Raw genomic sequence first — 22,816 nt, 5'->3', positions numbered from 1 at the left:
GCCTGCCGAGCTTCCCTCTCCTGGGAGCACACCTCCTGGTTTGTTGTTGCCCTGTGTGTGTGTGTCTTTCTCCCTGGGAATCCCCAGGGCCTCTATGGTGCCAGGCACCCGAGAGCTTCCCCTGGGATGTTCAGCAACTTGAACAAATGGATGACAAGGTGAACCTCGTTGTCCATAAGATGCTCAGGAAATGGTTGATTTTTGAAACTCAGCCTGTCTTTGAAACTAACTTCCATGTGATGTTTTCCAAGTTACTTGCCTGTTGATCTAGTCACATCGGAGAACTGACCCTCGCAGTTAATTGCCATCCGAACTTAATTTTAGAGAGGATGGGAATTTCAGGGAAACGATGTTTTTCTTCTCACAAAAGAATACCATGGCTGCTTTAAAATTAGACCATTAGGGGCTTCCCTGGTGGCGCAGTGGCTGAGAGTCTGCCTGCCAACGCAAGGGACGCAGGTTCGTGCCCCGGTCCGGGAAGATCCCACATGCCGCGGAGCGGCTAGGCCCGTGAGCCATGGCCGCTGAGCCTGCGCGTCCGGAGCCTGTGCTCCACAACGGGAGAGGCCACAACGGTGAGAGGCCCGTGTACCGCAAAAAAAAAAAAAGACCATTAATTTATGAATTTCTGAAGTCTACGTTGGCAAAAGCCAAAGTTTGTTGGCTTTGGCTCACAGATCCCAGATAGAGGCCCAATTCTACATGCAACCTTCACAGTCTAATCGACATGGATGAGAGATGAAAGATTTTTGGTCCTTGGTAGGTAAATAACATAGTCTTAAATTCATTTCCTTTTCCCCTCATAGCATCTACCACAGGGTTTCACAGATGATAGAGGGGCAAATAGTATTTGTTAAATAGATAAACCAATCTAAAAAAAATAATATATTGATTTTTGTGGGTTATGCATCTTTATGAGAATTGTTCTCCGTTCTGTGTATCTTTTTTCAGATAAGATACTGTCTTGTTAACAGTTGAAGCAGGGCAGCAGGCAGAGTCCCCATGAAGATACGCAGGGCAGCAATTAGCAGAGAGTCTCATGGCCCCACGTGTTTGAGCTCTTTTGGTTTGGACTTGGAAACCAGCTTCGTCGTCTCCCAGCTCTTTACTGCATCGAGCAAATCTGCAGGACAGGGCAGTGTGGCAGGGAGAGCAGGCGGAGACTTAGATGACAGACAGGCGGGACTCTGGGAACACTTCAGAGGCCGTGGGACCTCGGCACAGTCTTAATATCTTGTGTCTCAGCTGCCTCTTTTGTACATGGGGCTGATAATTGTACTATATCCCTCACAGGGCACTGTGTCACCAGGAAGATTAAGTGAGATAATGAAGGCAAAGGCTTTTTACTGGGGCTGCTGCGTCTGTTCACCCTCTGTGAACTGGCAGGCAGGCGGCTTTTACAGACAGGTGGAGACTGCGTGGCCCTGGAGGGAGCTGCTGTCATTCGATGGACTGCGGCCAGCCAGCTGTGGGGCTGGGGCAGGCCACCAGATCTAAGCTAGATCTTCCAGCGGGCGAGGTGTTTGTCGTCCGGCCATCCCAGCCTCAAAGGGGACTCTCTCGTTTATGTTTGCTCCTCAGAGCAACTCGTTCTGAGACTCTCAGAAGGAAGGAAAAGAACCTCCCAGCCCAGGTTCTCTGGGCACCTATAGGGAGTCCCACCGCAGTGAAGACACGGATGTACTTGTCTTCGGCACAGTTTTGAGGGGCAAACTGGTGGGAGGACTGGTGATGAGCTGTGCCCCCGGACGCTGTCTGGCTCCCCATCTCACCCTTCCCAAAGGCACAGGTCCCTGCCTGGAGCCACTCCCCCCGCCCCCATCCCTCTCCTTGTTGGAGCACCTGTATCCTTTGTCTTTTGAGACAATATCCCTAAGAATACTTAGGGCAGCCCAACAGGGAGTGGCTGGGAATGCCCAGTGCACGCAGCTCACTCATCTGCCCAAACTGTTCCTTGGCAGGCAGGTCTATTTTAAGGCCCACGGCCTTGGTCACTGAGATTGTTGTGGCCTCTTTACCACAGTGATAAATCCTCGAATTGGGGAAAAAGACCAGCTTGGGGACAGAATGTCAAGAGCAGAAAATGGGAGGTGAGCACAGTCAGGAAGGTGAAGCAGATGTTTAAAAATCTTGAGCAAAGGCATTGAGAGAAACTCGACATCGCCTCTCCTGGCTCCTTCAGCCTAGAGGGTCAGCTGAGCGGTTTGGGTGTGGGTGTGACAACCTTGCACTCTCTCATACCGGTTTCCCGGCCAGACCCCGTGTCCCTCCTTGTGGGCTGGGCTCGAGGTGTCTCATGCTCATGTCTTTGGGGTGGTGTTTCTCTGAAGAAGACTGCCCTTTCAAGGAAGAGGAGGATGCCACTCCTGTGTCTGGGGAAACAGCTAAGCCAGGAGGGGTCCAGCTCCCGGTGCCTAGAGGTGAGGTTCAGTACCTGGTGCTCACTGAATTCCTTAGAGAACGCTGTTCAGCTTTGGGACTGAGTCCCCTATTACATGTTGGTGGAAGAGCTGTTTGGGATCACGGAGCCCTGTTTAAAGGGCGGTGGTTTGGTGAGAAGGGCGAGTGCTTTTTAGGTAAGTGCTTAAATGGAAGCATCTGGGTTCAGGCGTGCCAGAGAAGGCTGCTGCAGGAGCGGTGACGTGGGACAGGAGCTGGGCTGGGCTCCAGATGGAAGGGCCAGAAAGCCGAAGCACTCCTTCCTGTGGGCTCGGGAGAGCCGGGCTCCAGCACCAGTGTTCTTAGGGATCTTTTGGAACTCGCCCAACAGGGAGTGGCTGGGAATGCCCAGTGCTCGCAGCTCACTAATCTGGTCCAGCGGGAAGAAGACACTAAGCAAGAAATATTGCATCTGTCCCGTGTCGCCAGCCGGTGCCGCCAGCCTGCACCTAGGCTTAGGGCCCTTCAGGGATTCTGACTTATCTTGGTACCCACTGGGCTCAGCTTAACCGGCTCACTAATCAGAGCAGCTTGATCTGGGATGTTTAGGTGGGAATGAGAAGCCTTAGGTGTGAAAAACATTTCTGAAGCCAAGAGCTTTAAACGAATGCTTGTCATTAGGAGTTGCTGATACCACGATTCGACGGGGACAAGTTAAGTGTGCTTGTTCACCTTAAGTAGCATCCTTTTATTTTCTCCTGTGCAGTTTTTCTTAGGCTATTTAAGCTTCTATTCACTGACAAAAGAAACCGTCTCCACCTCTTCACTTTTATTAGACTCAGATATTCACGAAAGGCGGTCACCGGCTCTGACAGCTGCTTTCTCAGCAAACTGGCCCCTCTGCTCAGCTCTGACTCCCCTTCGCAGTGACAGGGTGTCTCTGTGTCTGGCTCCCCTGTCCTGACGGGAAGTTAATGCCCGTGGCCTTGTCCTTCGGTCCTGATACAGCGTTGGTGTCTATAGGCCCTGCCGGGGCCCTGAGGCCAGGTGTGCTGCTTTTCTGCAGTGTCAGGCCCGTCCCCGTGGGATCAAAGACCTCAGGGCTGGACAGGACCTCAGTCGGGCCTCGGGGTCCGTGCAGACTTGCAGACTTGCCTGCCACCCCTAGGAGCCTCTCAGCTTCCAGTTAAGACCAGTGGCCTTTATTTCTTCCATTCTCTCCCTTCTGGAATGGGAATGTCTCTCCTGTCCCTGTCCTGATGTACTTTGGAAGCAGATAATTGTTTCACTGGTCCACAGACGGAGAGGAGTTTTGCCCCTGGTCAGCCTCCAGCTGTCTCCCCCATCCAACAAATGTGAGTGGACGACTTGCTCTGTGCCAGGTCCTGGGCTCAGCTCTGGGCTCGGAGGCATGGCCCTGCCCACGAGGAGCTACCACTCAGATAAAGGATCCCACACTTGTAGTGGCCCGTGCTCTAGAGAGCTCTGTGAGGGAGTCTGTCATGAGCGTGGAGAAAGGGACCGAGTCCGGGCAGTCACTTCTATCTGGGGGAAGGATAGGATCCCTGGAATCATGATGTTGGACTTGGGCCTTGAAAGAGGAGAGGGAATGGAGCAGGTGGGATGGGGGTCGTGGCCTAAAACATTGCATCCTAAGGGAGCCTTAGAGTAAAAGTAGTGCGGTAAAAATAGCTTGGCTGTTGTGTCTAATGGTTGGTGCTCAGGGCGGGGCCAGGTATGGAATTGTGACTGCCGTGGTTGTGAACTTGCACCCAGTTATGTGCAAAGGACTTCCACACGCATTATCTCATGGAATGTCCACAACCGCACAACATGTATATTTTCACCCGCATTTTATAACTAGGGAAATGAAGCTCAGTGATGTTAAGGAATTTGTCCAGGGGTATAGCCTGTGATGGGAAGAACATGGATCCAAACAGAAGCCTGGCTACAGAGCACACGCTCTTGACTGTCTCTCAGGTCCTTAACTTCCTCTCTGGTGGTTTCCGGGGTGATAGGAAGCAGGTGAAAACTTGTACAGGCACTGGGCTGCTATGGCTAGGTTTGTGAAATAGACCCATGCTCCTGGCAGCAGTGCAGAGGATGGGAGTGAGGAGGTGGGGGCGAGGCTGCAGGGAGAGAAGCAGCCTGGAAGCCGTTGCAGCCGTTCTGTTGGGAGATGATGTGGCCTGAAGCTGGGCGGGTGAAGATGAGGGGACGGATCTGAGAGGGGGTGAGGAAGGAGACTTTACTGGCCATGGTGACCAGCTGGATGTGGGTGAGAGAAGGGAAGGCCAGGGATGACCCCCAGGTTTCTGGCTTGGCGACTGTGGTGGCATCACTGAGGTGAGATGGGGAGCAGTTTGGGGAAGGCCGTCAGTTGGGGTCCACTGAAAGTGAGGGCATGGAGAGGGAGGGGGGTGTCAGGTTGTAGGAAGGGGGATGGGCCACCTGCCGCTACTCCTTCTCCAAGCCCCCACTATCTCCCAGGCTTTAGTTTCCCACTGTTATTTTTATTATTTTTTTTTTTGCAGTACGCGGGCCTCTCACTGTTGTGGCCTCTCCCGTTGCGGAGCACAGGCTCCAGACGCGCAGGCTCAGCGGCCATGGCTCACGGGCCCAGTCGCTCCGCGGCATGCGGAATCTTCCCGGACCGGGGCACGAACCCGTGTCCCCTGCATTGGCAGGCGGACTCTCAACCACTGAGCCACCAGGGAAGCCCCCCACTGTTTTATTTTATCAGTAATTAAAAGTTTCCTTGGGGCTTACAGAAGGGGGGATGCTCTCGGGGGCCCAGACCCGTGGAAGGCTCGCAGCAAAGATGGCTGTGCACAGCTGCTCTCACCCTTTTCCTGCAAGGTCAAAGAGATGCGGAGATCACATTTAGGTGGGCAGGGTCAAGCATGGTGTTGGGCTGAATCCTGCAGGCCTACAAGGCCTGTGCTTGCCCAGCTTCAAGACCAAAGAAATAGCCCAGAGTCAACAGCAGAGACATCGGTGGTTTAATGGATTGGGGAGCTCACATGTCTGAAGCAAGGTCCTGGAGCGACACCCCACCATGTGCAGCAGACGGCGGGCAGGACATGGTGGCAGTCTACGATCCTTGGGGAAGGGGTGATTGCCAGTTACGGGGGAAACTGACATCAGATGGGCTTATTAGTTACCAGGGAAACCAGTAGAGGGACACGCCCCTCACCACCCCTTTGGCAAGCGGTCATTAGCGGGGGCCTGGGGCAAGTATGTAGGAAGGTCAGTCACGTGCATAAGTTATGGGTAAAGCAGGCACTGGTTGGGCAGGGGATGTACAGAGAACAAGAGAACAGCCATCTTGAGTGGCCTAATCATACACATGGTTTTCTGGAAGAATTGGCTCGAAGAGAAAGTGGGAAGTTAGTAGGGAAAGCCTCTGGCATGGACATAAAAGCAGGAAAGCCACTGGTTCAGGCAGTTAACACCTAGAATCTGTCCCCGGATGATAAGACATTTGGTTGGGATGGGGCAGAGGTTTGCCAAGGCATATGATGAGAGTTAGAGTTGCAGCTGAGAAGATTGAGTGGGCGCGGTAAGAAGCATAATTCTGCCCCGCTCGTGGTGAGCCCCTGAGACTCATGACCAAGCAGAAGAGTGCCCGGCTGGGAGCCGCATTTGCATTCCGTCAGTGGCTCAACTTCGGTCAGTCTCAGAATCGCCTGGCGCTCTTCTCCTTCGCTGAGCCTGGGCCTCGTGCTCCATTGGCTCTCCAGGTGATTCTGACAAACTCCAAGACTCGAGGGGCACTGAGTAGGTGAGCCCCTCGTGCAGGTGAGTGAAGAGGCTGCCTGAGGCGGGGCAACCAGTCAGGCCCTTGCAGTCGAGGGGGAGGTAAGGCAGGGGCAGGTGGGGCTGTGAAGCAGGTGAGATCACCTCCAGCGAGCCTTTGGGGAGAAGATGGCCTCTGGTCTGACTCGGTAGCACTCGGCGCCCCGATTTTGTCCTCTACACTGAACGCTTCATTGGTTTCTAGGGCACCCCTGTCTCGGTTCTCCTCTTCAGCCTCTTTCGTTGGTTCTCCTCCCTGACTGCACGTTGGAGTGTTTCAAAGAGTCCTGGGGCCTCTTTTCTTTTTTTTTTTGGTCTTACACTACTTAACTTACTTCACGCAGTTGTTTTAAATACCACCTTTATGCAAACGGCTCCCAGATTATCTCCAGCCCAGATTTCTCTCTGAATATCAGACTTGAATTTCCAAATGCCTACTCAGCATATCTCTCTAGATATCCCGGGCATCTTAAACTGAATATTTCCAAAACCAACCTCCTGATTTTACCCATCCCTCCCTTCCCCACCCCCCACCCCCCGACTGTTGCTCCTGCAGTTCTCCCTGCTCTCCCAGGGGCTCAGGGCAAAAGCCTTGTAATCATGTTTCACCCATCTCTCTCATGCCCACGCCCAATCTATCAGTAGAACTTACTGGCTTCGCCCTCATAGAACATCTACCATAATCATTGTGGTCCAAGCTGCCTTTATCTCTTGCCTGGTTTTCTTGTGTTCACTGCGGCACCGCCCCACCTTCCCCACCCGTAGTTCAAGCAGCAGCCAAAATGATCCTTTTAAAGGGTAAGTTAGACCCTCCTGTGCTCAAAGCCCTCCACTGGGTTCCTGTCTCAGAAGAAATTTGGAAGGGAGGAAGAGCAGTGCCCATCCTCAGGCACGTTGCTTAATCTGTTTGCTCCTCTGTAAAGGGGGAGAATAATTCCTAAGTGGCACGAGGGATTAAGTGAGATAATGTTGGATAAACTCTTAGTAGATAGCTAACAGACACCTGCCCAATAATACAGTAGCTGCGAGGAGAAAGGAGCGCATGTTAATCAAATCTCGACTCTGTGCCAGGCACACCACACATTTTATCTCTTTTAATCTTTTTGATTGTTTTTATTTTTATCACTACTATATATCTGCACAATTTAAAGGCTCAAATAATTATATATGATTTGTTGAAGTAGTCGTCTCCCCATCTACCCACCCCATTGCCCTTCCTCAGGTGCAGCCACTTCAAACTCTTTTAGTATTTTTATCCATATGACTGGGAAAATGCTTGTTCTGCTACTTTATTACTTTTTTTCAGTTGTCGTTATCTAGTGACTTCTGAGTTCCCACCCTAGAAGATAAGGAATCAGCTCTCTCTCCAACCTTGTTCCCACCACTCACGAGGACTTTTCCATCTCCCCATCCTGCCAGTGCAATTTCTGTTAAATCCACACGTTTGTGATGTTTTATTGTAAGGACGAAGATTATTTTTACTTTTTGGTTTCCTCAGAGTTCTTTTGTCATTTGCTTGGTTTGCTATTTTCTTATCATGAATTAAACAAATTCTTCACCAACTGTATAGATCTCTTAAGATGTTCAGAGGCATCAGGTGTTCTGTTAATTTCCTATTACTAAAGAAATCTCTCCCAGAGCCTTTGGAAGCCCTCCAACATGGACCAACTGCCCTTTTCTGCTTGCTGCATAGCTGTCGCCCCAGCATCACCCTTATGTCTCTTATCACATTCTCCATGTCCTTGTGGGTTTATGTCTTTCAAAATAAATTCCTCTTGTTTCAGTGGGTAGCTAAAGTAGATGTTTGACTTCAACCTCCTATATTTATCTGAGCTCTACCTCTTGTTTACTTTTGCCCATAATGAGATTGGTTTTATACTGATTTTACAGATGAGACAGTTGAGGCTCAGAGAGATTAAGTAATCTCTTTAAAGACCCACAGCCATTATGCAGCAGAGCCAGGTTTTAACTCAAGACAGTCTGGCTGTAAACCCTATGTTCTTACTTGTCCTTTAAAAAGAAAGTTAATATTGGTCGATATGGGATGTGATTGAGAATGTAGGCACTGCCGTCAATTTTCTTTGTATGTCTTCCCCATCTTTATTATTGTTTTTGTAATGCTGAAAATGGCTTCTTGCTCTACTATCCCAAAGAGGTAAGTTTCCTATATCCTTTTTTTTTTTTTCCCTATATCCTTTTAAGAGGCCATCTCCTCAGCTTAGGGATAAAAACAGGTATTCCTTTAAATAACCATTTGAAGAGCCCCTGTGGTTTATGGGTGACCAGTAAATTGTGGGGAAGAGTCTTCAGTTTGTTGTGATGTGGTGATACTTCTTTACCACCTGTTGACCATTTGGGGCCAGGAGAGGTCTGAGATGAGTCTGAGTTTGGTGGTGGTGGGTTCCTGGCTGAGGGCTCCTTCCCCAGGTCTTGCTTTCTACGCAGGAATGCGGGCGCCCATCTGGCTGCAGCTGTGAGGAGTTGAGGTGCAGCCCCGGCAGGAGACCCTGGAGGGTACCAGGGACTCTAGATCTGTTTCTGATTCCTTCCTCCATCCAGGACAGTCCGAGCCTGCCCAAAACACTTGCATCCCTAACCACTTTTAGTGAGAGAAAAGTGGTTTATAAAATGGAATGGAAGCTTGCATTTCAGCATGGGTGGGACAAGTTAAGATTTAGTTGCCCAAGACTTACTTAGTCAGCCATTCCTGCCTCCTGATTCTCTGTTGCTGAGCATGGGGGTAGTTAATACCGTATCTAAGTTACCGCCTTAGAGTCCACCAGGTGATGGGTGACTAATTGTGGCTCACTTTCTAAACTTCACCTAACCGTGCCTCCTATTCAGATTCAAAGTGCCAAACCAGCCTCTGTATGACGCAGATAATGTGACTCTGACACCTCTCACAGACGCTGTCCTAAAACGTGGCTGTTCCTTCCTCGCTGGCTGGTCTCACAGCTGCAGGGTTGTTTCCTCCCTGGCTGGTAGCAAAGAGGAGGGTCAAGCCCTGTGTTAGGGGGGCCCAGCATCAGGTACCTTCACAGGTGGGCAGATGACAGCCTCTAGAGAGGCCTGTGGGGGAGGGGAAGGATGCATGAGGAATGGACCACACCTTTTCTTTCCTTAAACAACATTCCCTACCTTATCTTTGCAGCTCGGGGTGAGCCAGTTTCTTGGTTTGAGAAGGCTACCTGCTTGTCAGGGTCAAATGCAGGGCTGTGTTAATAGTCCAAGTGTCCAGAGAGAATGAAAACCGCTTTCGGCCAATACAGCAACCGTCACTGGACTGAGCGTGTTAAGAGTGCCGCGTCCTCCTCTGCCTGCTCCTCTCCTTCCTGGGCTGGTGGGGCGCCCCCCTTCAAGTCTCTCAGCTCCTCTGCTGTCCAGCCTGGGTGGCTGCCGCAGCTCCCCTCTCATGGGTGAAGAACCTGGTTTCACCTCCATTCCCCACCACCTGCTTAGAGGCTGCCCTGCCTTTCGCGCGCCCCTTTGGAGTTTGCCCTGGATCCTGCTCTCTTTCCCAGCCCTTGGGTTACTGCCTCTTGCAGATGTGCCCCCCCAGCCTCTTCACCTTACTCTGCGGGGGGCCTCCTCGCACGCAGCTTCTGGTGCTCTGTGCACTTAAGCCCCACATCCCAGATGAACCTAGGCTCCCAAGGGAGGTGCTGTGTCTCTGTGGGGATGAACAGATACACTGAGTGCAGCCGGATCACACGTTTGCCTCTGGGACCCACAGTTCCTTGAAAGCAGGGGTGCGTTACTGATGGGGAGCCCTAACCTTGTGAGGGAAGGAAATGGCTGTAGCTGCCAGCATGGGAATGGTCGGTGAATGGAATCGTGGCTTCCCTATTGCAGAGTGTCCGTGTTCACTGATGGACCTGGAGGCCTAGCTCCTACGGCATGTTTGGCCTTTCAGCGGTCCCCCTTGTACCCCACACCACTGACCCCTCATAGCCGCTCTGCATCAGAGGCTGGCAGAGCCCGTTCTCCCTGCCTCCTGCCGTCATCTCAGACCCAGAGCTGAGTTCATCAGCCACCCAAAGCAGGTTCTGGCTCCCGAGCGCTCGCAATCTTACTGGCCCAGGTCCTGGGCCATAAAGATGATACACCTTTGACTCATATTTCCCTTCTCACCAGCTCCTACGGATCCACCCAACTTGCTATCTGCCAGGTACAAACTCATCCTCGGGCAGAGGGCCCATGGGTCATCTGTTATGGCCCTTCTGTTGCAGGGGGCCTAGCTGGGCCCTCTGGGCTCAGCACCTTCTGACTGCTCTCTTACCTTTCACCCAGGTACTAAGGCCCCCAATGGAGCCAGTTTGCTGAAATACGAGATCTTTCTTTTTAAAAATCTCTATCAAGTTTACATCTGAGGCCACTTGAGTTGCCAAGCACGGGCGTCCAGATCCCTGAAGCCGTGGGTGTAATTCCCAAGCTCCTCTCATTAATTGCCCTTATCACGCTGAAGTGAATTCCGTGGAGGGTTTTGACTCATGGTGAGCAGCCGGATGTTCCTGTATAATTTCGTCAACCATTCTGACATTTGCCAACTACATCCTGTCTTTACATGTTTTCCTGCCTTTCATGCACTGCCCCCTCTGCCTGGAATCGCCCTTGTCTACTGAGAAAGTTCCTACCCATCCTTTAAGGCCCAGGGAAACTACGTACCCGCCTCTATCAGCATACCTCACGCTGTGTCATAATTATTTGTTCATACTTCTGTCGTCTCCACTAGACTGCATGGTCCAAGGGAGCAGGGATTAGGCCTGATTTATCAATATCCCCTCCAGTGTCCAGCACAACAGGGTTCAGGCCGTGTTGGCCACATGGATCCGTCTTTTATTCACAAGTATTTACTCATAAACTCCCTTGTGCCGGTCACTCTGCTACGCGCCGGGCACATTGGGGTGAGCAAGGCCAGTTAGCAAGGAAATGTAGATGGACGAGATTCTTCGGAGCCGCTGTGCTGTCAAGGGGCTGCTTTAGATGCAGGCGTGCAAGGAAGGCGTCTCTGAGAAGAGACTTCAGAGCTGAGGCCCGAAGGCTGAGGACTGATGAGCCGTCCAGAGAGCTGGGGACGTGAGCTCAGGACAGAGGGACGGCAGGTGCACACTTGCAGAGGAGGAAAGGGGGCTCGGAGTCCTGGGGGAGCGGACAGGGACGGAGGCTGCCGAAGCATGGGGATCGAGGGGGAGGGCCGTGTGGGGCTGGCCTGGCCGGATCCTGCCGAGCTGCTTCCGTTAGGTCACAGTATGGACTTTGGATTTTTTTTTGCTGGGAGCGGTTGGGAAGTCCTCAGAGGGTAGGACATGTTTGAGACTTTTAATACCCCATATGGCCAAGCAGATGTGCCTGTGCTGAATGCTGCCCCACTTCTGCTACCTCCCCTTGTCCTGCTGCCTCTTCTCCACCCACGTCCCCTCCCCGGCTTGCTCCTATGCAGACCCTGAGATCTGCGCCCACACTTGCTCTGTAGCGGTCTGGGCTGCTCCTTTTTGTAGCCCTGCCTGGTTCCTGCCACAGCTCTGAGGTGCCAGTGAGGTTCCACCCCCGCCGAAGCTCCTTTTCTCACTCCCCTGAGCTGGTAGCCTGACGGTTCTTGCACTGCTGAGGCTCAGCGCCCATTTCTGACCATTTCTGGGCCTTTGCACCTGTGAGTCACGCCCTCCCCTTCCACACGCATAGCTTATCTTTGCGTGCTTATCTCCTCCAAAGGACCAGCCTCTTGGGCTTCTTTGGGTTCTCCCTCCCTGAACCTACCCCACTTTAGTTTAGAGTCCCTCATCCGGTGAGCTATCCTGGCACAAATACATCCTGAGATTATCTTCTCACTTTAAAAAGCAAAAAAAAAAAAAAAAAGGCTGAAGTTTATTGAGCCCTTACTACATGCAAGACAAGCATTTTCAATGAAATATTAATTACTCATTTAACCATGACATCAACCCTGTGAGTTAGGTGCTGTTATCATCCCTATTTTACAGATGAGGATACTGAGGTTTGGAGATCACACAGTAGATGGCAGAGCTGGCTTTGAACCCAGGGTATTTAACTGTTCCTACCTGGTGCTGTCCAGTGTGGTTCTTTGTGGTCCTGACATTCTTATCCACAGCATCTCCAAAGCCACTTTCCAGTGGTTGCTCACTTTCCTCTCTTCACTCCAAAGGTCTAACTTCATGGGTAAGATGAGCAGCAGAACCCCTTGTTCCCTGACCTGTGCCACCCTTGGGTCCAGGAGCTCTGCCTCTTTCCTCCGTCGCACTTAGGCCTATTGGGCACACCTGCCTCCAGTTCACAGACGTGAGCTAAGCCTCTTCTTAGGATTACAAATGCTGTCGTGTCGGTCTCTCCCTGCCACCCAGGAAGGGGGCGGGAAGCAAGAAAAATGAGAAGAGGCTGTAAGAAGACAGTTGAGCTGAAAGGCCTTTCTAAGAGGCAGAGCTGCCTGGAGATGGGACCAACTGCCGCCTCTGCCATTAGAAGGGAGACTCAGCGTTAGGGGAGTGGCTACACTGTACTTTCGGAGAAATTCTCCAGCCCTGGGAAGACGGGATTATGTACCTTGAATGGTGCTGGGTGGAGTAGAACTAAAATGGTAAGAGACAGTGCTCCTGGGTCCAGGGACAGTACTCTCCCCACAACAGCGCGCCTGCAGCCTTCCCAGATGGGGCCCATTGGCCCACTTGAGAAGTGAAAGCGGCAGTTGAGGCCTCTCAGCCTGGGTCACACCTGCCCAAGGAGAGCATTGCAGGTGTGAGACAAATGCAGCTAGAAGACCGCCCATGCCTGCTGGGACCCACGGCTGCAGGGCACAGCCCGGCTTTCTTTTCCCCAACCTTAGGGGAGCCTTGAGCCGCCCCCAGGGGCGGCTGGAGCTTCTGGAGCCGTGACTGTAACGATGGCAGGAGTGACAATCGCTGTCTCGCTGCTGCAGGTCGCTCCGGAGAGCCCTAGTGGCTTTTCATGACACAAGCACATGCTGAAGATTCATGGATTAGGAACACTTGTGCCTGGAGCGCGAAGCCATGGCGATGGCAGAAACCACACGTGGGCTACCAAGATTCCTATGAGAGTGCGGTTGTGACGGTGGAATTGAGAGGGCTTGGCGGTCTTGGGTACGTAATGTGGAAGCCTGTAATTTTTCCTTTGTTCTGTATTTGAATTTTCAGTGAGAAGGAGGAGACTAAGCAGGGAAAAGGACTCATGGCTTCTGATGCAAGTCACGTGCTGGAAGCTGCCCTGGAGCAGATGGACGGGATCATTGCAGGTATGGTCAGGGGTCCTGGCAACCCACAGCTCATCCTCCGCACTGAGAAACCGTTTCCTCTCATTGGACTTTCCTTTGGGTGCAGAGACAAGGCCCCTGTTGGATTTCTTTTATTTTACTGTGTGCGCCCCCTCTTTTTTAACAGTGCAAACTTGGACTCTTTGATATCTGGTGTGAGTCTAGGGCTCTGTTGAGAGTACAGATGCACCATCTTTTAGCATCTGTATAACTGTATCGCAGTTTGGATCCTGGCTGCAACAGGTGCAGTGAGATTGATCTTATTGTCAAGTTTTCAGAGCACATCATGGCTTGTTACAGTCGAGCTGAAACTTGCAATCTCGCAGACTTTGCCCCGAACACTGGTGTCAGCTCCCTTTCCCGGCTGGTCTCCAGTTTGTTTGAGAGTCAGGAAGCAGTTTTGTATTGATTCGCCTAATCACCTGAAGAAGGTTCTATATGTTTTTTATCCATCGTAACTGTTTGGCTTCATGTTTGCCTTAGCCAGTTAGGATTATTCTCTAGACGAGATCCAGCAAAACTGGTTAATTGGAAAGGACTGCCAGTGGGCTGTTTGGGCTGATTAACTCCTTGATGGGGACAACTGAAGCCCATACTGGTTAGAATAAGCCTGTCGTTGTTGGAAATCTTTCCCTGCAGGCCCCAGGCCTTCTTTCTGTCCTTACCTGATACAGGTCAGTGGCCTTATTTGTTGACTGGGTGTGTTTCTTTGGGACTTTGCTCCTCATTGTATGGAGCTAGGGCTGCGGGAAGAAGGTTTGGGCTGAGTGTGGCTAGAGCCCAGGGCATGCACAGAGCACCGGGCATTGCCCCCTTGCCTTTCCTTCCGTCCTGCAGATACACCTGACACACTGAGGGCTCTGGGTGTTTGCACCTGGGATAGAGGACGTGTTCTAGCTGTCATCTGTCAGGCTCTTAATTTCTCAGTGGGCAGAAGGGTCCTTGGGAGGCCGTGACTAACATCCCACTTTTCAGAGGCTCCAGAGGTTGGGATGTCCTGCTCTAGATCAGGGTCCCTGAAGCCCTACTGAGAGGAAATGGCCAAGAGCATGGGTTTCCTAGCAGTCCTTTCAGAGAGTCGCATCTGGAAGCTTCCGGGGCCTCCTGTGCATTGAGATCAGAGCCACAGGGTCAGACTCTCAGACCATCTCAGGCTGTCAGCACTGCTGAGCCCCCAGCCAAGGGGCAAGGAAGAGACTTTGAGAGCCCCTGGAGTGAGCAGAGCTCTTGGATGGCTAGGACGGATAAATGGGACACCGCCTAAAGAAGGTAGCCTTGTGTGAGGTCCGTTCCTCCTCCTGCCTCCTAATTTCTCCACACAGGCATTCCTGAAATGACAAAATCTCCGGCAAAATCCCCTCTGTCTGTGGGAGAGGACTGCATGTCTGGATCCTCGGGGCCTTGCTTGGGGCTCTGCAGTGGGTGTGGAGGGTGGGCCCTGGTGTGGGTCGTGTGGATCCCGGAACACCCATCCTTCTTCCCTTCCAGTACTATGTGCTCCCTCCTTCTCCGATTTCCTGGCAGGCTTCTTGTGGAAGGGTTCCCCAGACTTCTCTGGAACAGACATGAGAGTTTTGCAGCGAGGTGGTCTAAGATGTCCCAAGGCATTCTTTGTGGGTTAGTCGGGGGAGCATCTGTAGCCAGACTGCTTGGTTCAGATCCTAGCTCTGCATCAAGTTACCTGCATGAACCATGCCTCCGTTTCCTCACATTAAAATGGGAATAATAATAGAACCCACCTAAGAAGGTTGCTGTGCTTATACGTGTAAGGTGCTTAAAACAAAGCTTGGCATATAGTAAGACTATAAAATATTAGCTCTTGATAAATTAATGAGGGACAAAAAGTCTTTACCATGCTAAGTCTTCTCTAGAGACACAGCGGAGTTCTCATTTATTCAGGTCCTTATTTCACCCATCTGTGTTTTGTAGTTTTCATTGTCTAGCTAAGGCTTGTGCATGCCTGCTAGACTTGCCTGGGGTCTTCAAGATTAATGCATGGTCTCTGAGCAGTCTCTGCTCTGCTCTTGCCCCCTTGTAGCCTGCCTTCCACAGAGCAGCAGAATAATCAAATCACATCACTCTCCCCACAACTCTTCAATGGCTTCCCATCTCAGGATAAAAATCTGAAGTCCCGGGCTTCCCTGGTGGCTCAGTGGTTGAGAATCTGCCTGCTAATGCAGAGGACACGGGTTCGAGCCCTGGTCTGGGAGGATCCCACATGCCACGGAGCAACTAGGCCCGTGAGCCACAACTACTGAGCCTGTGCTCCGCAACAAGAGAGGCCACGATAGTGAGAGGCCCGCGCACCGCGATGAAGAGTGGCCCCCGCTCGCCGCAACTAGAGAAAGCCCTTGTACAGAAACGAAGACCCAACACAGCAAAAATAAATTAATTAATTAATAAACTCCTACCCCCAACATCTGGAAAAAAAAAAATCTGAAGTCAACACTCTGTACGATTTGGCCTTTGGCTGCCTTTGTGGCTGCACCCCCTACACTTTCCATCTGGCTCGTCTCCCTTTAGCACTGGCTGTCTCAGGGCCTTTGTGCTTGCTGTCCCCTCTGCTGGAATGTTCTCCTCCAAGTACACTCAGGTCAGATCTGTACTGAAATATCACCGTGTCTGAGGCCTTCCCTGACACTCTAATATAGCATCCCCACATCAGCCCCGTCCTTTTATCCTTTTTTTATTTCTTTATAGCACATATCACCGTCTGACCCATTACGTTCATATTCGTCTCTTTTTTTATTATGTGCCTCATGCATCAGAATGTAAGCTCTATGATGACAGGGGCTTTGTTTCTGCATCTTCAGTGCAACGCAGAATAGGGGTTTAATAGATATCTGTCACGTGTACTTTATTTACTTTTGTGAATCAGCTCCCCTGTTCATTGATTAGGAGGCAGTTACTGGTTTCCGTGCCTGTGTCTTATCTGGCTGCATGCTGAACTTCGCTGATTATTTTCTCTACTTGTACCTTTGTTTGGCTGATCCTTTTGGAACAATCACTAATTTTCTCGAAGAGTCGGTGGTTGGTACCTCCCGTGAGCCATCTCTTACGTAGTAATTGGCTCACACAGACGTTTGACGGGAGCTATTTGACAGAGAATGCAACCCTGAGGTTATTAGCGAGTGTCTGGAGGGCATATGTGCTGTGCCATTTGCAATAAAAAGAATGATAATTACTGAATGCTTTTGTGTGGGATACTTTTCCTCAAGATTATTAAAACCATCCTCATTTTCAAGTTGGCTGGGCCAAATTGGGCCACAGAGCTTAGGGATTTTTGTAATTAATTAACGTAGACTGCAGAGTTAGATGGGCTGTGGGGATTTGAGTCCCAGCTCAGCCACTCACTACTAGCTGTGGAATCTTTGCGCGAATCGCTTAATCCCTCTCTGAGCCTCAGTTTCCTCATATATAAAACCATGGCAATAACAGTGCCCATCTCCTATTATTGGGAGGATTAAATGAAGGCAAAGAAGGCACTTAGCACAATGCCTGGCACTTAGCAAGTGCTCACCTGGTCTAGGTTACTCTTGGTTTTGTTGATATTAGTACTGACGTTAGTTTTGCTGCCCAAGCTATAGTGCTGGTAAAGGACAGAACTAAAATTTGAGTCCAGGGCCATCTGAGCCTCTTCTGGGCTCCATTCATTCCCGGGTTGGTTTTATGGTGAAGTGTAGCCAAGCCCTGGGGTTCTGTGGGGCCATCTACAGGAGAAGAGAGTTAACTGGGTGGAGGGTCCGGTCCTGTTCTTGCCCATCCCCACACCCACCCCCGCCCCCTTCCCTTCTCTTGGCCACAGTGGCTTTGCTCTCTTCTCTTACACATTCGACTTCCAAGTGAGGGCTCCTTTGCTTAAGGGTGGAGCAGCTGAAAGAAAGTTTGAAGATTGTGGCAGCAAATCATGATACACAGATCCTGCAGAAGTGACGTTTTTGTGTTAACATTAAAGTCGTCCTTTTTAAATTTCTATTCTCTCGTTCAGTTGAAATGGAAGGATGTCAAGTAGCACCACCAACACTTTCAACACTCAATTGCTTTTGCATCTGTTAAAGTACTCAAGCAAGTGCGCGAGGACTGTATTCTCTCACTTTATGAAAACACAATTACACTTATTTCAGTGGAAGAAATTTTTATGGGCTTCCTGCATGCCCGAAATAGCAAGCACTTATGCAGAAACAAGAGGGATTCCTACTAAAATAGACACAATTCCTTCAATAATGATTATTAATAATCATAACACTATATAACAAGGACTTTCCCTTTATTAATTACTCTATAGTATGATAGGCTACTCTTCACTTTCCAAAACTCTTTCCTTAGGGCATGTGATACCGCTGTTGATGTAATTAAGCCTTTAATGCAAAAAAGGTGCCCCCGTCCTCCAATGAATGTAAACAGTGTAAATAGTGCAAGAGATTATCGCTGGTAGAAGTGACCGGGCCGGGAACACTTGGAGGACATCCTGATACACAAGTGCCAAGTACACCCCTGCAGGGCCACACATGGTGACCCTCATCATCTCAAGGCATTCATCTGCTCTGGAGGTATGAGAGAAGGAAATGCCTTCTAAGCAGAAGTAGGAAATGAAGCAGAAATGTGAAGTGAAACTCCTTGCTAAGATGGATTTTAGAAACCTGAATAAGTGTATCCCAGGTGTGGCTGTACTTAATTAGAACCCAAGAATTTTACAGCAGAAAGTTGGGAAGAGGTGACTTAAAAAACCCAGGACTCTTGTCAAAATGATTTGTTTCTAATACAAAAGACCATTGTTGTAAGTTCCAGTATGATGTTAACCTTTGATCTGGTCTTCCTCCTGATTAGTCCCTGTGATTCAGCCTACAAATAACACCATAATTGAATTACACTGTTGATGATCGAAATTGGACACTATACTGCTTAATTACACCCCTCTGGATAGCCCAGAGCAACTGCCGCATAAGCTAATTTTGCATAGGGCTTCATCTGTGGGCTAATGGGGTCAGCGGCCGCGTCTGTAATAGGACCAGAGAACCCCTGGTCAGGACCCAGGGGACCACTTACTCCTCTTTGCTGGGGCAGGAGGTTACTCCTGCAGTTATCTATGAGCTATACGTATTGATGAGGAATAGTTAGGAGGAATGTGTTTTATAACAGTTAAACAAAGAGGTTGCTCTGCCCTGGCCTTTCTGTCAGCTCTGATTAGTGTCTGCTTTTTTTTTTTTTTTAAAGACTGTGAGGGCAGAGAAAGTTCTGATCAATCAAGACTGTGATTATTCACTTTGGCCCATGAATGATTTCAGCTGTGGTGTTAAAGGCTGATGATTGAGTCCAAGCTCTGAACATTTAGTTGGTCTTGTTGTACCCTCTCCGAGGCGGATCAGCATAGAGTGGTCATTGGCAACAAAGCCACCTGTTTCCCAGTCAGGACTCAGGTGCAGAGTCCTCTGCTATGAAACTGACCTGAGGAGAGTCAGGGTGGAATTTTAGAGGTGCCTAGCGGGCTGAGATGTCAAAGACTGCCCTTCGTGTGAAGAGGTCGGAATGGCCCACAGTGGGGCTGCGAGCCCTACTCAACAGCCATCATTCTGTTTTCTTCCCTTGCTGACAGAGCCCACCTCTCACTCCTTCATGGCTCTGTAGCCTCATTTTCTAATCTCTGAAAGAATGTGAGTAAAGTTGGAATTATCATTTGTTCCTTAAATCCTTGCTTATAGTTGTAATTATAGGAACTGACCTGTAGAACCATCTGGACCTTGTATTTTCTCATTGGAAGATTGTCTTTTTGTAATGGTCAGGGACAGTCAGGTTTTAATTTTTCCTCTGTTGAGTTTTGGCACATTATATTTTTCTAGATATTTGTGTATATTACCAATGTTTTCCATTTTGTTAGCATATGGTTGCTTATCGTATTTTATCTTTTTAAGACCTGCTGCTTGTTATATCTGTTTTTTAATCCTAGTATTGCTTATTTGTGCCTTCTCTTTATTTTTTGATCAATCTTGCCAGAGACTTTTTTTTTTACTACTTTTTTCAAAGAATTGACTTGTTTTTGCTGATCAGTCACCATAGTAGGTGTGTATATTATTTATTCTGTAAATAGTTAAATGTGTATATGTATCAGCCCAGGTTCTTCAGAGAAACAGAACCAATAGGGTGTGTGTGTGTGTGTGTGTGTGTGTGTGTGTGTGTGTGTGTGTGTGTGTGTATAGAGAGAGACACATAGAGCAAGAGACAGAGAGAGAGAGAGAGATTTATTTTAAGGCATTGGCTCACATGAATGTGGAAGCTGGCAAGTACGAAAATCTACAGGATAAGCCAGCAGCCTGGAGTGCCAGCAAAGAGCCAGTGTTGCAGTTCAAATCCGAAAGCCATCTGTTGGAAGATCCCCACTTCTTCTAGAGCAGGGATCCCCAACCCCCGGAAACCCCTGTTAGGAACCAGGCCACAAAGCAGGAGGTAAGCAGTGAGCGAGCAAAGCTTCATCTGCTGCTCCCCATGGCTCGCGTTACCGCCTGAACACCCGCCCCCACTCCTGCCACCGCTGGTCTGTAGCAAAATTGCCTTACACAAAACCGACCCCTGGTGCCACAAAGGTTGGGGACCACTGTTCTAGAGAGGTCAGTCTTTTTCTATTAAGATCTTCCACTGATTGGGTGAGGCCCACCCACACTATGGAGGGCAGTCTGCTTTGGTCAAACTCTACTGATTTAAATGTTAATCTCATCAAAAAAATACCTTCACAGAAACATGTAGAATAATGTTGACTTAATATCTGAGTACCACGGCCTAGCCAAGTTGACACATACAATTAACCATCACAGTATGTATAGATATATAGGCATTATGTATCTATGCTTAATATATATACATATTTAACTTCTTTGAACATCTGTTCTTTATTGTTTATCATTTTCTGCTCTACTTACTTGAATGTATCTGTTCAACTTAACAAATCATCCAATAATATATAACAATATGTATTTAAAATTGATTGCTAACTTAATTCTGTTGTGGTTAAAGTGTTTTCTGATACTTACTCTCTGGAATTTATTGATACTTGCTTTGTAGCCTTGACGAGAACATTGCCGGTTTTCATTAATGTTCTATGTGTGCTTGCAAGGTGTGTGCATTTTCCAGTTATTATGTGCCATGTTCTATAATTGTCCATTACATCCAACTTATTTGAATCTTCTCTACCAATACTGTTTTTTTTTTTTTGGTCTGCTTGATCTTACCAGTTTCTGAGAAATACTTATTAAAATCACTCTGCTAGATGGTGTATTTGATCCCCTATACTCGTGGACATTTTGCCTTCTATTTTGAAGGTGTTTTAAAATTTTTTATTTATTTATTTTTAAAAATTGAAGTATATTTGATTTACAATGTTGTGTTGTTTCTGGTGTACAGCAAAGTGATTCAGATATATATATATTCTTTTCCATTATAGGTTATTACAAGATATTGAATGTAGTTCCCTGTGCTATACACTAGGGAACTCAGTCCCTGAGTTCCCTCAAATTATACCTTGCTGTTTATCTATTTTATATTTATATATAGTGGTGTGTATCTGTTAACCCAAACTCCTAATTTGTCCCTCCCCACAGCTTTCCCCTTTGGTAACCATAAATTTGTTTTCGATGTCTGTGAGTCTGTTTTTGTTTTGTAAATAAGTTTATTTGTATCATATTTTAGATTCCACATATAAGTGATATCATATGGTATTTGTCTTTCTCTTTCCAACTTGCTTCACTTAGTATGATCATCTCCAGGTCCATCCATGTTGCTGCAAATGGCATTACTTCATTCTTTTTAATGGCTGAGTAATATTCCATTGTGTGTGTATGTGTATATATATCATATCTTCTTTATCCGTTCACCTATTGATGGATACTTAGGTTGCTTCTATGTCTTGGTTATTGTAAATAGTGCTGCTGTGAACATTGGGGTGCCTGTATCTTTTTGAGTTACAGTTTTCATCTTTTCCAGATATATGCCCAGTTGTGGGATTGCTTGACCATACAGTAACTCTATTTTTAGTTTCTTAAGGAACCTCCATACTGCTCTCCATAGTGGCTGCACCAATTCACATTCCCACCAACAGTGTAGGAGGGTTCTCTTTTCTCCATACCCTCTCCAGCATTTATTATTTGTAGGCTTTTTGATGATGGTCATTCTGACTGTTGTGAGATGATACCTCATGTAATTTTGATTTGCATTTCTCTAATAATTAGTGGTGATATTGAGCATCTTTTCATGTGCCTGTTTGCCATCTGTCTTCCTTGGAGAAATGTCTAGGTCTTTCGCCTTTTTTTAATTGGGTTGTTTGTTTTTTTGTTATTGAGTTGTGTGAGCTGTTTGTATATTTTGGAAATTAATCCATGGTCGGTAGCATCATTTGCAAATATTTTCTCCCATTCCATAGGTTGTCTTTTCATTTTGTTTATGGTTTCCTTTGCTGTGTGAAAAGCTTATAAGTTTGATTAGGTCCCATTTGTTTATCAACTATTTTATTTTTTGATTTCTACTTGTCCCACTCTTTCTACACTTCCCTTACCCCCCCTTTTTTTTTTTTTTTTTTTTTTTTTGTGGTACACGGGCCTCCCACTGTTGTGGCCTCTCCCGTTGCGGAACACAGGCTCCGGACGCGCAGGCTCAGCGGCCATGGCTCACAGGCCTAGCCCCTCTGCGGCATGTGGGATCTTCCCGGACCTGGGCTCGAACCCGCGTCCCCTGCATCGGCAGGCGGACTCTCAACCACTGTGCCACCAGGGAAGCCCCCCTTACCCCTTTTTAATGTTTGGAAACATCAAATTGTTTATGTGTGTTCTTATTCCAGAATCGAGGCCGAATTTCCTTCTGTGGGGTGACTTTTTTCTAGTTGGTAGACTGAGGATATTGCCCTTTTGCATCCTGGCTTTATGCAGAGGTCTTCCATCTGACCTCTCCCTTTGCTTCAGGCCCTAAGCTTTGTCTCCTGTCCTCAAGTGGCCCATTCAAGCTGAGGTGTTAAGCCACCAGGGAATTGGCCTGCAGGGCAAAAACACCAGCTCACGTGCTCTCTTTCTCCTGAGCTACTGAGCTCTGAAAATTTCCTTCAGTTCAGTTGCTTTAAAAAGTGTATGTATGAAAAAAAAAAAAAGTGTATGTATGTGTGTTTTTTAATTTGGGGTGTCCTTTGGGATTTTTCTGAGCACAACTAGTCTGTTACCTGCCCTGTTGCAGCTATAATGCAGTTACCTTCCTTGCCTCATGGCCCCTTCCTCCATCTTCAAAGCCAGCAAGGTCAGGGCAAGTCCTCATGTCACATCTCTCTGACCCATTCTTCTGCCTCCCTTTTATGATTTAAGAGCTCATGTGATTAAAACTCCAGGATAA

At 48.6% G+C, this 22,816-nt stretch overlaps 1 protein-coding gene across 4 annotated transcripts in view; it reads left to right on the top strand.

Moving 5' to 3' along the window:
- The window catches only part of PPFIBP2 (PPFIA binding protein 2), a 385,547-nt gene that overhangs the window by 254,320 nt on the left and 108,411 nt on the right, over nucleotides 1–22,816 (top strand). For all 4 annotated transcript variants that reach the window (XM_049713952.1, XM_049713954.1, XM_049713953.1 and 1 more), the window contains one exon: nucleotides 13,341–13,438. In XM_049713952.1, the coding sequence (XP_049569909.1) occupies nucleotides 13,341–13,438 (98 nt within the window). The remainder of the gene's footprint in view (nucleotides 1–13,340; nucleotides 13,439–22,816) is intronic.

The sequence above is a fragment of the Orcinus orca genome, chromosome 8 (assembly GCF_937001465.1).
Source record: "Orcinus orca chromosome 8, mOrcOrc1.1, whole genome shotgun sequence".
Taxonomy (NCBI): domain Eukaryota; kingdom Metazoa; phylum Chordata; class Mammalia; order Artiodactyla; family Delphinidae; genus Orcinus; species Orcinus orca.
The sequence above is the reverse complement of the archived record's forward strand: the minus strand, read 5'-3'. Positions and strand labels throughout refer to the sequence as shown.